This window comes from Battus philenor, unplaced genomic scaffold (genome assembly GCF_028537555.1).
Source record: "Battus philenor isolate CCGP_79_NKW_IND1 unplaced genomic scaffold, ilBatPhil1.0.hap1 SCAF_29, whole genome shotgun sequence".
NCBI classification, from domain to species: domain Eukaryota; kingdom Metazoa; phylum Arthropoda; class Insecta; order Lepidoptera; family Papilionidae; genus Battus; species Battus philenor.
Window position 1 is genome coordinate 2796039 of NW_027181692.1, and position 14539 is coordinate 2810577.

Consider the following 14539-nt stretch of genomic DNA (forward strand, 5'->3'; position numbering starts at 1 on the left):
GCATGGTCATCAACAGAGATAACAACAGTGATGCGAATAAAAAACCATCACCAGTTTACTAGTGACCGATCAACAATGTTTTGTAAAAAAAAAGCAACTGTTGAGTTTTTAGCCAGCGGTGGTAGCTTACTACTTATAATGTTAAAATAACTAATTATTGAACATCACATATAAATGCCTTTTTAAGTAAAGTTATTTAAAAATTAAATTTGCATGTAATGGTCTCTTAATCCATGGAAATAAGGTTAAGGCGTGGTAAAAGAAATCATGTTCTGAAAGGTCAACCTTTTGTTAAAGAATGATACATACTGTTTAATCTTTTGTACTTTTTTTTACATACTATTTTTTTTTCACATAGACATCGGTAGATAAATATATGAAATATGTTATTAATATTGCAAAATCAAAATACCCTCGATGTGGGTAGTCAAAGAAATGTTCCCAATTACCGATAAATTCCAAAAATTCCACCAAATTTCATCAAAACAACATACCAAATTTAAAATATATCTTGTTACAATACATATAAAAATCAAAAAGACATTTTGATAGTTAATGCTTCGTTTGTATATTAAAATTACTTCTACCCTTCATACAGCAGACTTTTCTTGTATTACTGCCAAACCGATATATTTATTTCTCTTAGGTGACAAGGTAATTTTATATATATATATATAGACAATAAACCTAAATATAATTAGACATTGATCTGATAACACGCACAGATATTTAATACAAAAAATATTAAATAAGTTTACGATATATATATATGTTATATATAACCAGAAGTTCATTTCATCATATATCGTATTACAGACATATATATCCATACCACAAGAGCACAGATCACAAAACCATATCGCCACACACCACACGTAGGAGCGATTTAAATAAAACATTCAAACAACAAGAGTTATTCCGGCATTTAACAGAAATATCGAGAAACAAGTAACGTATACCCGGGGATAGTTTAGTCCCCGCCGAGGTGCAAGTCACACGGAATTCGTATCTAAGTGTATTTGTATTAGAGTTGAAAATTTAATTAATCGTTTTGTAGATGTCGTCAATGTACAGTACACAGCGATAAATATTGCACATCGACCTTTGGAAAGAGACAATCGGCTAATTTCGGCTTCATAGAGCATCATCTCTGTCGCACGAAATACAAACAGTCCGGTATCTATAAGGAGCTGATAAAACAAGTATCATTTGCTTCTTTTGATAATTAAAAGCATAGGTAGTGAAATGGAAGTGACTGAGAGTTAGAATTATTATTATTTTTATTACAATGGCTCATTTTAACAATAGATATTATGGTGTTTATCATGTACAGTTGTAATTATCCTAAATAATAAAATACGTAAAAATAACGTGAACATATTTTTTTTTATTTTACCCCATCCTAAAGCCACCACTTGTAGAAAAATTGAGGTATTTTATACAAAGAAAAAATAATTTAACAGCTCCTAATAGATACCGAACTGTTTGTATTTCGTACGACAGAGATAACGCTCTACGAAATCGAAATTAGCCGATTCTTTTTCCAAAGGTCGATGTGTAATATTTATCGCCGGGTACTATATTTACTTTCAAATGTCTAAATACCCACAATTTTACTTTAGAGAGGAAACAACTTGCATAATGCTCTTATTTGCCTACTACGTCTGATCACATAGCGAAGGTCACAGGTGACCTTCCACCATAGTGACGACCTATGGTGGATAATGATAGATCACTGAGGTTATACGGATCAGAAAATTTAAAATGGAAAAGAAAAAGAAATTTTCTCAGCCCAAACCAAGATTCTCCATCCTCTGGTTCGTCCATCTACAGAACCTGAGATTAGTAGCCTTTCATAACTTTTTTTAGTGTAAACAAAGGTTCTAGTTACAGGTCCCTGCGGTACCCCACAAACTTAGACTTAATAGCTCTTAGTGTTCGAGATGTCTAAGTGCTTCACACATTCACACATTTTCACAGATCCGGTGATACAGTTAAAGCTAAACATTTATGTAACTAAACAAGCGTTTCCTCTCTTAAATATTGGAGTTTATTTACACTACTGACTGTACTTTGTTCGTACAAAGTGATAATGCTTCTCACATTACTATTGTTAGTTTTGATAGACGGATATTTTCTCCAGTCATTTCATTTCAATAACACTTTCCATTTATGCTTGCCCACCGTTGGGCAGTAATGCTGCCACTTTTACATTTCATATGCGATTTATGTACCATTGATTCAGAATTTAACATTAATATTCGTACTGTCGTTCTTAAATCTATTTCTGTGTTGCGCGATTTCATTTGTTTTGGTAACCTCATGACATTTGATTTTAAATTCATGAAAAAAATAATTATTTCATATATATGTACCTATATAAAGATTTACATTTATATAACGATGTACGAAAGTGTATTTGCTTCAAAATGAAAGTAAATAATAACTTAGTCTTAAAAAAACTTAATAAATCTTTCATGGGTCTGTGTATGTAACAAAGTTCCTTAAGATATCTTAGACTTTCCGATTCTTAGTTCCAAAACTAATTTTAAGTGTTTTAAATGTATCTTATAGCATTAGTTTTTAGTTGGTCTAAATGAATGAAACCAGGTTTGGTGTCAAATATGATTAAATATCTTTTAAAAATACACAACTCTTGAAGTGACTGTCTGGCTCTTCCGAGCAGATGAGCATGCCAAATCATTCCAGAGTTAAAATAATCTACGATTCAAAAGTGCGTATAAATGCCTATTTGAATAAAGATATTTTGAATCTGTATTCACATTTTTACGATTAAAATAAAAATTTATAAATCATAGATTTATTTTGTTGATATAATCTTGATTTTATGTGATCATAATTTCAACCAAAAGGCGTTTGAGTCTAGACATATACTTTCTATAGGTTTCCCATAGGTTCGATTAGAACACATGCATCTAGCATCTGACAATATCTATCACAAAGTCATCTATTAATTTTGATTTATAGAAATACCTTCATAAATTTATAAAATAAACAAATTAAATTATTAAAATTCTTTCGATCATTTTAAAATTTTGAAATAAATACATTTTCATACGTCGCCATTAAATATAAAGTCAATCAGGTCGTTTCAACTTTATTGCACCTGATGTCATGTTAGAAATAAACCAACCGCACAACCTTCAATTATAGCCTCGTGTATGACCAACTTTTCTACAAAACATTCAATGATCTAGATGAATGAGAACTAGATGAATCATATATTACAAGAGTAGAGAACGTAAATTAAAGATGGCGCCCAATTTCGTTTGCCTTCCGTGGCGGGAATGTTTGACAATTGGCGCGAAAATCAATAAACATGGCGCCGTTTTTTTTTTTAGTCCAAGGCGACGGAATTCGGCCAAACAGCAGAGTCGACAAAACGATCGCAATTTTAAAATATATATCGCACTTTGAAATTATTTTTTTAAAACAAAATTAATGATTTTTAAAAATAAAATTGTACACAGAACCACTGACAAGGAACGTCATAGACACCTTTAGAATTATTTTGTAAATTATATCTCTTTCGCACAAAACATCTTTGTTTTGCTGCCACCAGTTTTTACATTTTCTTTCACTGTATACAGGATGATGTAAAAGCTTTAAAAGTCTAAATGTATAGCTCATTTTCTGTAAATTTTCATATACACCCTTTCCGATACCAATGATTTCAGTAATAAGTAACATAATCTTAACATAGTAATAAAAAGCGTTTTCACAATTCGTATTATTACACATTAAAATTATTTATTGTTTACTATCCGTTGCTACAGACTTTGTACAGCCAGGAGTTACTGTCCAGTCAAATTGAAATAGAAAAAATATATTAAAACAACATGTTTTAGATCGATTACTGTAAACAGAGTGATTGGAAATAAGTGTATACGTAAAGCTGTTTTGACAAATGACCTATACATTCAAATAAGGCTTTTATACCTATAACCATGCTCTGGATATACAGCGTGTTTAAGATAACCTCGATTTATTAATGATATAGATTTATAAATGTTCTCTACTATTTTTGTCTATTACTCCATAGATCATCACTGTTAACGTTCCAATGTTGAAAGTAATATGTATAAATAATTTCAGTTTATTGTAACAGAGTAAAGTGTAACCTTGGGTAATCAGGGTCCTTGTGTGGTCCTTGTGTGTAATCAGGGTTCATTTGTGGCGTGAACTGTATCGATCGTCGACCTCGCTCCGGCGGTGTGGTGGTGGGGGTGATGACATCACGCGGTTACGACGTCATCATGTCGTTGCTGGGCGGCGGAGCGCTCACGCTGGCGCCCTTCAGCAGGTCGTTGATATCGCGTCGGAACATCGACAGGTTCTGGGTGAATCTGGAAACAGTTGTTATGCGATATAGAGTCCGGCTTCGAGGTACTTTTACGAGACAATTACTTTATGAAGGTAGATCACGTTTATTTTACAGGCATTAAGCCTGTGAGTTTGAAAGAATAGGACACAGATGGCGCTTATCCTTAAGCTCTGTCAAAGTCCACGTAAATTTTATTTATAGAAAGAAGCCTTTAGTAAAGTACCTATAGCAACGTAAATTGAAGTTTGGTGTGATGATAGATTAGTAGAAACATGGTATATATATATATATATACACATATGTATAAACGTTACAGTTCCGCGCTCTGGACTTATGTTACAAAATCTGACGATTTCTGCTTCTTTAAATATAGAATATAATAAATTTTAAGGTGTTAGTTCTTTCCAAAATAAGTCGTATCAGACATTGTATTTCGAAAAACCGCCTTACAGTATGTACATGGTATTATAGAGTTGTTAAAGCTGTTATTTATAAACTTTTTAGTGGATTACCTATCTACCAGTCGACCTGCATTAGAATTTGTACTTTAAAAACCGCATATGTATACTTAGTATTACAAACGAAAACTGTTATATATATTTAAGTAAGTTCACTTTCTACAGACTGACGGCGCTAGATTATTTTATTTAAAAAACTGCCTTATTATACGTGTATTTTTTTTGGTAAGTTTCCTATCTATATATTTTTGATAGGTTTTTTATTATATTTACTATATAATTTTAGTAGATTTACCATCTACATGCACTGAATACTTTTGGTAGGTTTACTATCTCCATGCACTTTGTACCTTTAGTGGTTTTACTATCTACATGTACTAGATATTTTTTGGTAGGTACACTGCCTATTGGCTGTTGAGTTAGATTTTTTATTTCAAAACCTGATGACATTTTCCATTACGCACCTGTCCCTATTCTTGGTGAGCAGATTAGGCTCGATGCCGGCCATAAGGCCGCCAAACCAATGCGCGAGCTGCGGCTGCTTGTCGCGCGGTTGTCGTGCGATCAGCTCGGCGCGCAGCCGCGCGAACTGTTCCTCGTTTAGTAGCACCAGCCCCAGCAGCGGCCGCGACATGGACCACTGGTTGCAGCACTCCTCGAACATTATCACATTCAGCACCTGCACGTAAAGCAACTAATGTAACTTTGTTTTGAACGAATTTAATATTTACAAAAAGAATAAATATTCAAAATTTATACATCATGCATGTTGTATAGTAGTTATTTTTATACATTTATATTGGGAAGTACCACAAATCAACGTCAGGATGTCACTCAACAAGATGTCTCATTATTTATTGAATGTCAGGATATCCCACAAGCCAACGTCAGGACAACAATTCAACGACATGATGTCCCACAAATCAACGTCAGGGTGTTACACATCAACAAGATGATGTCTTGTTATTTAACGTCAGGGTGTCCCAGAAATTAATGTCAGAATTTCTCGGCAATCTGCATCAGGACGACAATTCCACGTCAGATTGTCCCACAAATCAACGTCAGGGTGTAACACATCAACAAGGTGTCTTGTTATTCAATGTCATGATGTCCAATACGTGAACATCATAACCCAGTTCTGGACACGTGTACGTACGGTGGCTAGCAGCTGCTGCATGATCTCCGGCCTCCGCTGGAGCACCTCCACGAACATGTTGCTCGTCTCCGGGGGCGCCTGTCGCGGGTTTGGTACTTTGTTGCTGGCTGTAACGTGAAAATTTTTTTTAGAAATTAAATATATACTGAAATGGACAAGTAACTGCTTAAGTAATTTTTTAACAAGTGATTTTATGGGTTAGTTATGTTATAAATGAGAGATAGGCAAATTTCATGCCGTATTTTCTTAACTATGTCACGGTTCATTCTATCACACTCTTTTCCATATCACAGGCCACTAGTGTACGCACTACAGTCACAGCCCGAGGTATATTAGTAGCAAAATGGGGGGAGCGGTTGGCCGACTGTCTCATGTGCGTCTTGTTAATCGTACCCTTCCTTATATTGCAGGAGGTTGGTCACACTTCCGCACGCAATATATATTAATATAAAACATACTAATATACAGGCGACGTCTGTTCTTAAATATCCCGTGTGCATCTTGTTGTTTGTACCTTCCTCTGTATATATAGAGGGTGGGAAGATTGCTCTATGCGCCTCTACCAAAGAATTTTGTGATTCATTGGCCAGCTCACATTTGTGTTGGTCAAATTACAATAACCGAGGTAGTGCGTAGGCCAGATATTGCGAAGAACAGATTGCCACTTCTGATCGACAAGAGTAGTGGAGGAAGAAGGAGGAGAGGAAGTCCGCTCACAAGGCGGAGAGACGACGTTGGACAATGAATGCCACTTTCAACCAGTCCTTTTGGGCGAGGCCTATGTCCATCAGTGGACATCATTCGGCAACTTTTGACTTCAAGTAAACAGATTCTTGTTGTAAGCTGTCAAATGATGCTGTTTTAAGACACAATTTTAAACCTTTAGTTTTTTATTACTTTTGGAAAAGTGACATGGGTAAATCCATCACACCCAATTTTTATTGGTAAACTGCGGAATTATGAGGCCCGTTTTGCATTCAAGAGATTATTACACTGGCTGCCACTTCCAACCAGTCCTTTTGAGGCCTATGTTCATCAATGGACGTCATTCGGCTGAACTTGCGATCAATCATACACTCTACGCAACCTGTAAGTCACTTGGTGAAAAGTAAAATCGTCATCATTATTGAATTTCATCACCATGCTTAGAGTATACCGGTGTCCTAACACAAAAATAGGATATATAAATGTGTTAATGTAACTTCAGACTCACATTTCTGTACTAATTGCTTGAAGAGATACGTGACTATGTGGTCCAGAGTTGCACAGCATCCCGTACAAACGCTTGTATCTGTAATAAACAAAAATATTTATTGAAACACCCAGGTATTGTGTTACGTATATATATATAACATGGTATTTTAATAACTAATATTATGTCTTGGGAAATCCCCTTATATATCCTTCCTATAACAAGGGGACTTTATATTTCTACATTATACAACTTTATATTTCTACATTATCAAACTTAGCAATTTTGCGTCATGTGCGCATGGTTTTTGCGTCATGGCGCATCAATTGTGTTCTTGTAAAATTATAATTGAATTGTACATGTACATATATTCGTAAAGCATGTATTATCGTAGCATATATTCTTTTAAGTACAGTACAACAAATAATTATAAATAGAATAATAAACAAAAACATCAAACTGTCTTGCATGGCACTTGCCGCAAAAAGATCAAAGAAACAGAGAAAGTATAAAAATGACTTAATGAAAAATAATTATTTATCTAGTAAATATTTCTTAAAAAATATTTTTTAGTGTTTCCGTATAAAAATTACTTAATGAAAAATAATTATTGGTCTAGTAAATATTTTTTTAAATTTGGTTTTAGTATTACCATGAGTATTATTTCCTTAAACAATAGACAAATTCCTACTTCAAGGGCTTTCAAGTAGGAATTTTTGATATACAAGACATATCACTTGCATAGTATAAAACTGATCTATCAATATACAAGGTGATTTATTATATCGCCAGGCCCACGCTTCTTTAATATAAAAAGCCCATAAATTGGCAACAAATGAACTATACATTCACCATTTTGAAGCTTTTACATCTATTTCTAATAATCCTGTATAGGTCAAAATGTGTGAAGACTAGCTTCTGGTAACATCACCTACAGCAGTGTTTCCCAAAGTGGGGTTCATGCCCCCCTTAATATAAAAAATATATGTTACACAGGGGGTATAAGAATTTTAGAGAGGCTAAGGTATGACATGGCACATAAAAGGTTGAATAATACAGATTTAAAGTCAATCACATTTTGGAATACTGGAGAATTCTTCCTGGGGACAAAGCAGTCTGCATACAAGTTCAAAACACCAGTGAAGCCATTTGAAACTTACCCAATGCGGTCAGACCTTCGGAGATGGAGGAGAGGATATAGAGCGTCGCCTCCGGCTGCAGGGAGGACAGGAACGGCATGTGGTCCTGCGCTAGCCTCTCCAACAGCACGTAGTACGTCTGGGATAGCTTCGGATAGTCCTGCAATTTCAAAATCAAAACCATGTTTTAAAATACAAAACAATACCCACATCAAAGTATTATAAAGTAATGACTAGGTACGTGCATAGACTTAGACCAGGAGACGATGGGTTAAAATTATTTAATCTCTCGCAAACTTCATCAAAGACAGTCCCACAGCTGGACATGACCTCCTCTATAGATTATCAACAACACTAGCGGTATAGGGTCCGACGACCTAAACAATGTCGTTTATCTAGTAGTTTTTATTTGACCTGAATTTATTGTGGGCAAATTGCAAATTTTGAGGTCTTATATAGTTTTTCCTATAAAAATGTCACCAACTTTAAGAGCTTGTGATGGAGTTTAACAGGTGAGGTAGGCAATGATGGAGACATGACCTAACAAGCTGGAGCACAAAAATTAAAACGCTTGGATGAAAAATAGACAGACTTTATTTTAATAGTCCTCCGCCTACAACTTCAGATAAACCAACGCCGTAATATATTATTTGTCATGCGAATGAAATAATTTTTACATAAAACTTTCACCACTCATTTGTACATATTAAATATTGATTCAAAATTTATATAAAATAGTCTTTAATTCCATATTCCATCACAACACTAAAGATTTTATACAGATTCACAAACAACACATATGTCACTTGACGTAATTCGCCATTATTGTATTTCATAATATTTTTTGGCGTGAGACGCGGTTTTTGATAACCGCCTACAAATCATACGCCGCGCGTCCTTAGTTTTTGCGCATGCGTAGACCGATGGATTGACAGATAAGCGAATGCATTTTGGCAACTGTGATTATTTCGCTATAAGCCATAGAGAAAGATACAAATGGTTTAGTATAAAGTTAAAAATCACAAATAGTGTTAAATTAAATTCTCTTATGGACCTTATTTATAAGCTCAAAGTGGCCGAAATGACCCAGGCCTTAAGGATCTGGAAAAGACCTTCTCCCTCCCACAAGATATAACCTTGTTAAGTGTGTTAAAAGATGATGGCCGCTTCCAACCATTTCTACTATAAAGCCTATATCCAGCGATGGATATCCTCCGGCTGTAATTATGGTTATTTAAATCGCTCACCAACAAGTCGCTTTGCGGTATACTGAGCAATAACTTCACGAACATATTGAGAGCGTTGTCTAAGGCTTCGTCGCCGTATAGCCTGTAAAAAAATTGTTAAGATTAATTTTAAAACAAGGAAGGTTGTCCTGGAATGTTGGTATAAAGACTGACTTGATACATAGTGGTTTTCCTCTGTTTCCTTATTCCTTATTTGTGGTAAGTGCGATCCAAATTAATTTGAAGTTTTTATTTATTATTGTATTATATTTATAAAGTGTATTATACCTTAATTTTTACAAGTATATATGTTATATAGATATGTATGTTTGTATGTTCTGTACACATTAACTACCCATTATTTATACTTCTACTATTTCCATACTATGGTTGTCTGTAAGAGATTGCACTGTGTGATAAGATCCGCTCATTGTACTTTTGTTTATTATTATGAAACTATATATATATATATATATATATATATATATATATATATATATATTCTAGCTACAATAGAGAATATCAAATATCTCCTAACATCCTTATCCTAGCATCCCCGTTACTCCATAGACAGACCTAGTAAGTCTGTCCACTACAATCTTTAGGGTTTCCTTAAATCCCAGTCTGCCACAGCCCAAGTATGGAACGACCTGCTGGCTATTACCAGAGTCTAACCTTAATATCTTCAAGGTCCTACTAAATCTGCGAGCTTTATCTTTGACCACGAGTTGGTAGACAAAGGATTTTTATGACAAAGTATAATTGGATTTTTTTTCCTATGCAAATCACATAGGTTAATATCAGATACTTCCTGTTTGCTAAATATTTGATGAGAGTCAATCAAAAAATTAAAAGAGTGCTAGAATATAATGAAAAAACATTGTGTAGTGTGGTGTTTTAGTAAAAATTCTGAGATATGTGAATTAATTTATAAACTATAACAAAATTAAAGATAAATAAATAATAACAATTATTATTAACGTACACGACACAACAATACTTTTAAAAAATGTCGCATGTGAATTCATCTCTACAATTGTCAACGCTCACTACAACCATTCATACCTCATGCCTACCATCTGTATGTGAACCTTTATATTATATTATTTACAAATTTTAACGCCCACTATCATCTGTCCCTTTGACTTGCATAAAGAAGGAATAGAAATAGCATAAATAAAGTTATAAACAAATATCACAGTCGTTATTTACTTGCACGATACAGTAATATTAAAACAAAAAGATGTCGCATGTAAACGCATGTTTATAATCATTGACGTCCACTACAATTATCTGTTCCTTTTACTTATTTATGTATAATATATATGTGTATACTATGTTTTTTTTTTTAAATGCAGTTGTATGTTGTACCTGAAAACGCCGAAGTTAGCGTAGTTCCCACAGAGTGCCGCCTTCAGTATGGAGAAGCAGAGAGATATGCCCTTCAGTTTCATCGCGTACATCTGCTTCTTGCTCACGTCTATGGTGAGGATCCTGCTGCCTGAACGAGGGGATTTTTTAATTTAAAACCTTTTTTTATGCCTACATGAAACTACGGAAAATTAATGCCAAGAAACATTAAAAACCATGAAAAAAAATATGTATGTGTTTATGTATCTGTCCTTCTATTTCCACACTATGGTTGTCAAGAAGAAATTGCTCAAGACTTTATTTGAAAAAAAATTCATATCCTGGCAATACTGATCATTTTAACGATCTTTGGGAGAAGCCTATATCTTGCAGCATTACTGTTATAAATGTATAAATACAACATTCAACTTGTCCCATAAATTAACGTCAAGCCAAAATTGTGACTTCACTTACCACAGACTTATATAAAATAGTAGATTAATTTTACGCAATCTGACTTTTTTCTTTTTATTATTATTTCTACAAATATTAACTTTTTATTTTATATACTTTTAATTACCATTAGTATCCCACTATGTAAACGTCAGATAATTCATACTGTAATGGCTTGATTTTCAAATAAATTACAACTTTTACTATAAAATATACTTCAAATTATTACAAACGTTAATCAACTTATTTTAAAAATTATATGATACATGTTCTTATCAATTTTTATCTATTTCACGTGACGTTGACTTATGGGACAATCCATAAAGTTTCCATGATGCCGCAATTAAACGAAAGGACTCGGTATCTTTTATGACTATTTACATGTTTTTTTTTTTATTATTTGGTAAATACGTTTTGTCACGTCGATGCAACGTAAACGTATATAAGTGATTGTGAAAGAAGAAAAGATTTCACTTTGATTTATGGGACTACCTGTATATACTTTTTATTATCAAGACCAAACACTAATTTTAGATTTTATTTAAAATACGTTTTATCACATAGACGCAACGTAAGTGTAGTGTGTAAAAAGATAAATCGGCAGCCCACCGTAAGCGCATATGATCGCGGAGAGCTCCCGAAACAGCAGTATGCCGTTTGGCGAGGAGACGTCAAAATGAAGCCTCTGGTTTCTGTTCTGTGCCAGTTCAGCCGCCAGCTTCAGGACCGGGGTACTCAAAGCCGGCTCCGAGAACCAGACCTCCAACCCTCGTAGTAACACTTTCATATACACTGGGTATCTATGGAAACGTCAAAATTTTGTCAAAGTAATATTTGCTATGTTGACATTAACAGCTGCTCCGGTTCTATGTCGATGAAAAGTGAGATACAGAGAAAAAGAGCAAAATTCCTATTTTTTTTTGTAACAAAAGCTTGTTGGGAACCCGAGTGGCTCTAAATTTAGGATGCCATGACACGTCCATTGTTAGACAGCCCCCATATTTCCAATACGACCTGCATCTAGTTTGCTCTATAGAGACTGTCTCTTGGACTTAAAAAGTAAAAACTCTAGTGCAGAAAAGTCTGAATTTTATTTGCGGAGACCCTGTATTTATACTACCATTAACGAATCCTAGAACTAACTTTATTTATACAACCAATCCTTTCTTTAAAATCAATCATAAGCGTTGTTTTTGTGAGAGCGACATAATATGTGTAACAAAGAAAGATATATATAGGAATTTTTATTATCTAATTAGTATTTGACTCTACTGTGCTTCGCAGGGTATTATAATTGTGGAAAATAAGCATGAAGAAGCTTCACAACACAGATTTAATATAGTTTAACAATATAGATTTATAACATACATTTTATCAGATATAACTAAATGAAATCAAAATAGTCAAGCCACATATATCATTATATAGCCTTTTTCTTAATTTTATTTAAAAATGCGTTTCGAATTTTGTAAGTCCAATAATGGTGTGAGATATTTTAATATGATTCTATTTATTACATATGAATTAAAAACTTTTTAGAGTACAAACTTTGATACAGTCAGTTTTTCAGGGTGCCCTGTAAATACATTATGGATATACCATATTTCTTTGAATGGTAGTTAGTATATATAAAAATTTTATAGCAATCTACGCAGCCGCTTGTCGCTACAGACTTTAAAGAAACCGTTTTTTTATATAATAACATTGCTATATACGGAGAAGAATGTCTGAAGTTCCTCTGTGCTATCAAATCTCCATTCTCCATCATTCAAAAAGCGCTCAAATTTGAGTAGAGTCCACTGCATAATTGGGTTTTGTTTTGTGATCACTATAACAAAAAACCTTAATAAGGTAATTTAGATTAAATCCTTTCCCAGGGTTTATTACCATTGAAAAAAAATAATTCGAGTGATTACAAGAGGGTTTATTTATATACATCAAAAATGTAATTCAAATCGATCTTAGCTATAAAAATGTTTATTAAACAGTGGAGCTAGTTACGTGTTTAAAAATTCAGAACAATTAATTTTTAATCTATGTCTATTCTTACAGTTTCGGTTTTTGGGCGCCTCTAGACCCCCCTATCATGTTTTAGCATAGGGACTTTATTTTAACATGCATTTTCAATACGTTACTGTCAACAGTAACATATCAAAATCTGTTCATTAGCGCCATCTAGGGAACTTGTTAAATAATAATAATAATACACCCGCCACCTATGACGTATCTTTTTCATCTCTAGCTAGCTGCTAATAGGCAATCAATTTGTAATAGTTCTAACTTAAACCACGCAATTTATAGTGGCGCGCATGCGCTGCTGTTGAATTATTATGTAATCTAGAATTATTTTCTTTTCTCATATTGAACCAATAAACGCAATACACGCTCAACTATCTAATCTAAGTCATATTTTAGTCATCTTGTTTGCCACAGGTCTTCCATACACAATGGTGAAGTTTAAAATGTGTCATTATGATATGTTTAGTGTTAATACTTACATCCAGTCGAACAGCATCATGTACGTGGTCTTGGTGTTGAAGGCGAAAGCTAAACCGCGAAGGTCCCGAGCGAGACCTATGAGAGTTTTCTTTGCGTCCTCCGAAGCGAATAAAGGACTCTCCGGAGGTCCAAGAAGTCCTATTATACTCTCGAATGCCGCTGCAAAAAGATACATGAATTTGAAATGTGTTACAAATGATGAATATCATTAAAAGATAATTTTGACTTTTTAACAAACAATTCAATAACAAATTTCTTCATGGAGCTCTAATACATAAGCCGGAATTGTCCATCGGATTAGAAATTAGGTGGAAGTGGGCAGGAAATATAGCTCGCAGAACAAATGACCGCTAGGGCTTTAAGGTCTGGTATGGAGGCCACAGAACGGCATGTGTAGCTAAGGACCTCTATCCATTACTTGAACGGACAAACTTGATAATATCATTGGAAGATGCTTGATGTAGAGATGAAGAGGCTTTTGATCAACAGTTACGATGATGAATTTTGCAGGTAAAGATGTCTGAAGACGCTGGATGTAAAACCTTTTCCTACTGGTATAAGACAATCTATGAAGGAGGTTTACATCTAAATTTGTATATTCTAACGGCAGACTTGTTACTATAGTACCCCAGTGGTTATATTGCCCTATATTTATATTGCACATCGACATTTGGAAAGAGACAATCGGCTAATTTCGTCTTCGTAGAGCGTTATCTCTGTC

The 14539-nt window shown here is 34.1% G+C and overlaps 1 protein-coding gene across 1 annotated transcript in view; it reads right to left on the minus strand.

The window, feature by feature from the left end:
* Positions 1 to 4186: 4186 nt before the first annotated feature.
* The window catches only part of Ranbp16 (Ran-binding protein 16), a 35542-nt gene continuing 25189 nt past the window's right edge, over positions 4187 to 14539 (minus strand). Inside the window, exons 16-24 of the mRNA XM_068769730.1 lie at positions 13818 to 13977; positions 11929 to 12119; positions 10888 to 11017; positions 9538 to 9619; positions 8312 to 8450; positions 7173 to 7250; positions 5960 to 6066; positions 5268 to 5482; positions 4187 to 4367 (exon numbers count right to left, since the gene is read on the minus strand). Coding sequence (XP_068625831.1) covers positions 4265 to 4367; positions 5268 to 5482; positions 5960 to 6066; positions 7173 to 7250; positions 8312 to 8450; positions 9538 to 9619; positions 10888 to 11017; positions 11929 to 12119; positions 13818 to 13977 — 1205 coding nt within the window. The 3' untranslated portion in view covers positions 4187 to 4264. The remainder of the gene's footprint in view (positions 4368 to 5267; positions 5483 to 5959; positions 6067 to 7172; positions 7251 to 8311; positions 8451 to 9537; positions 9620 to 10887; positions 11018 to 11928; positions 12120 to 13817; positions 13978 to 14539) is intronic.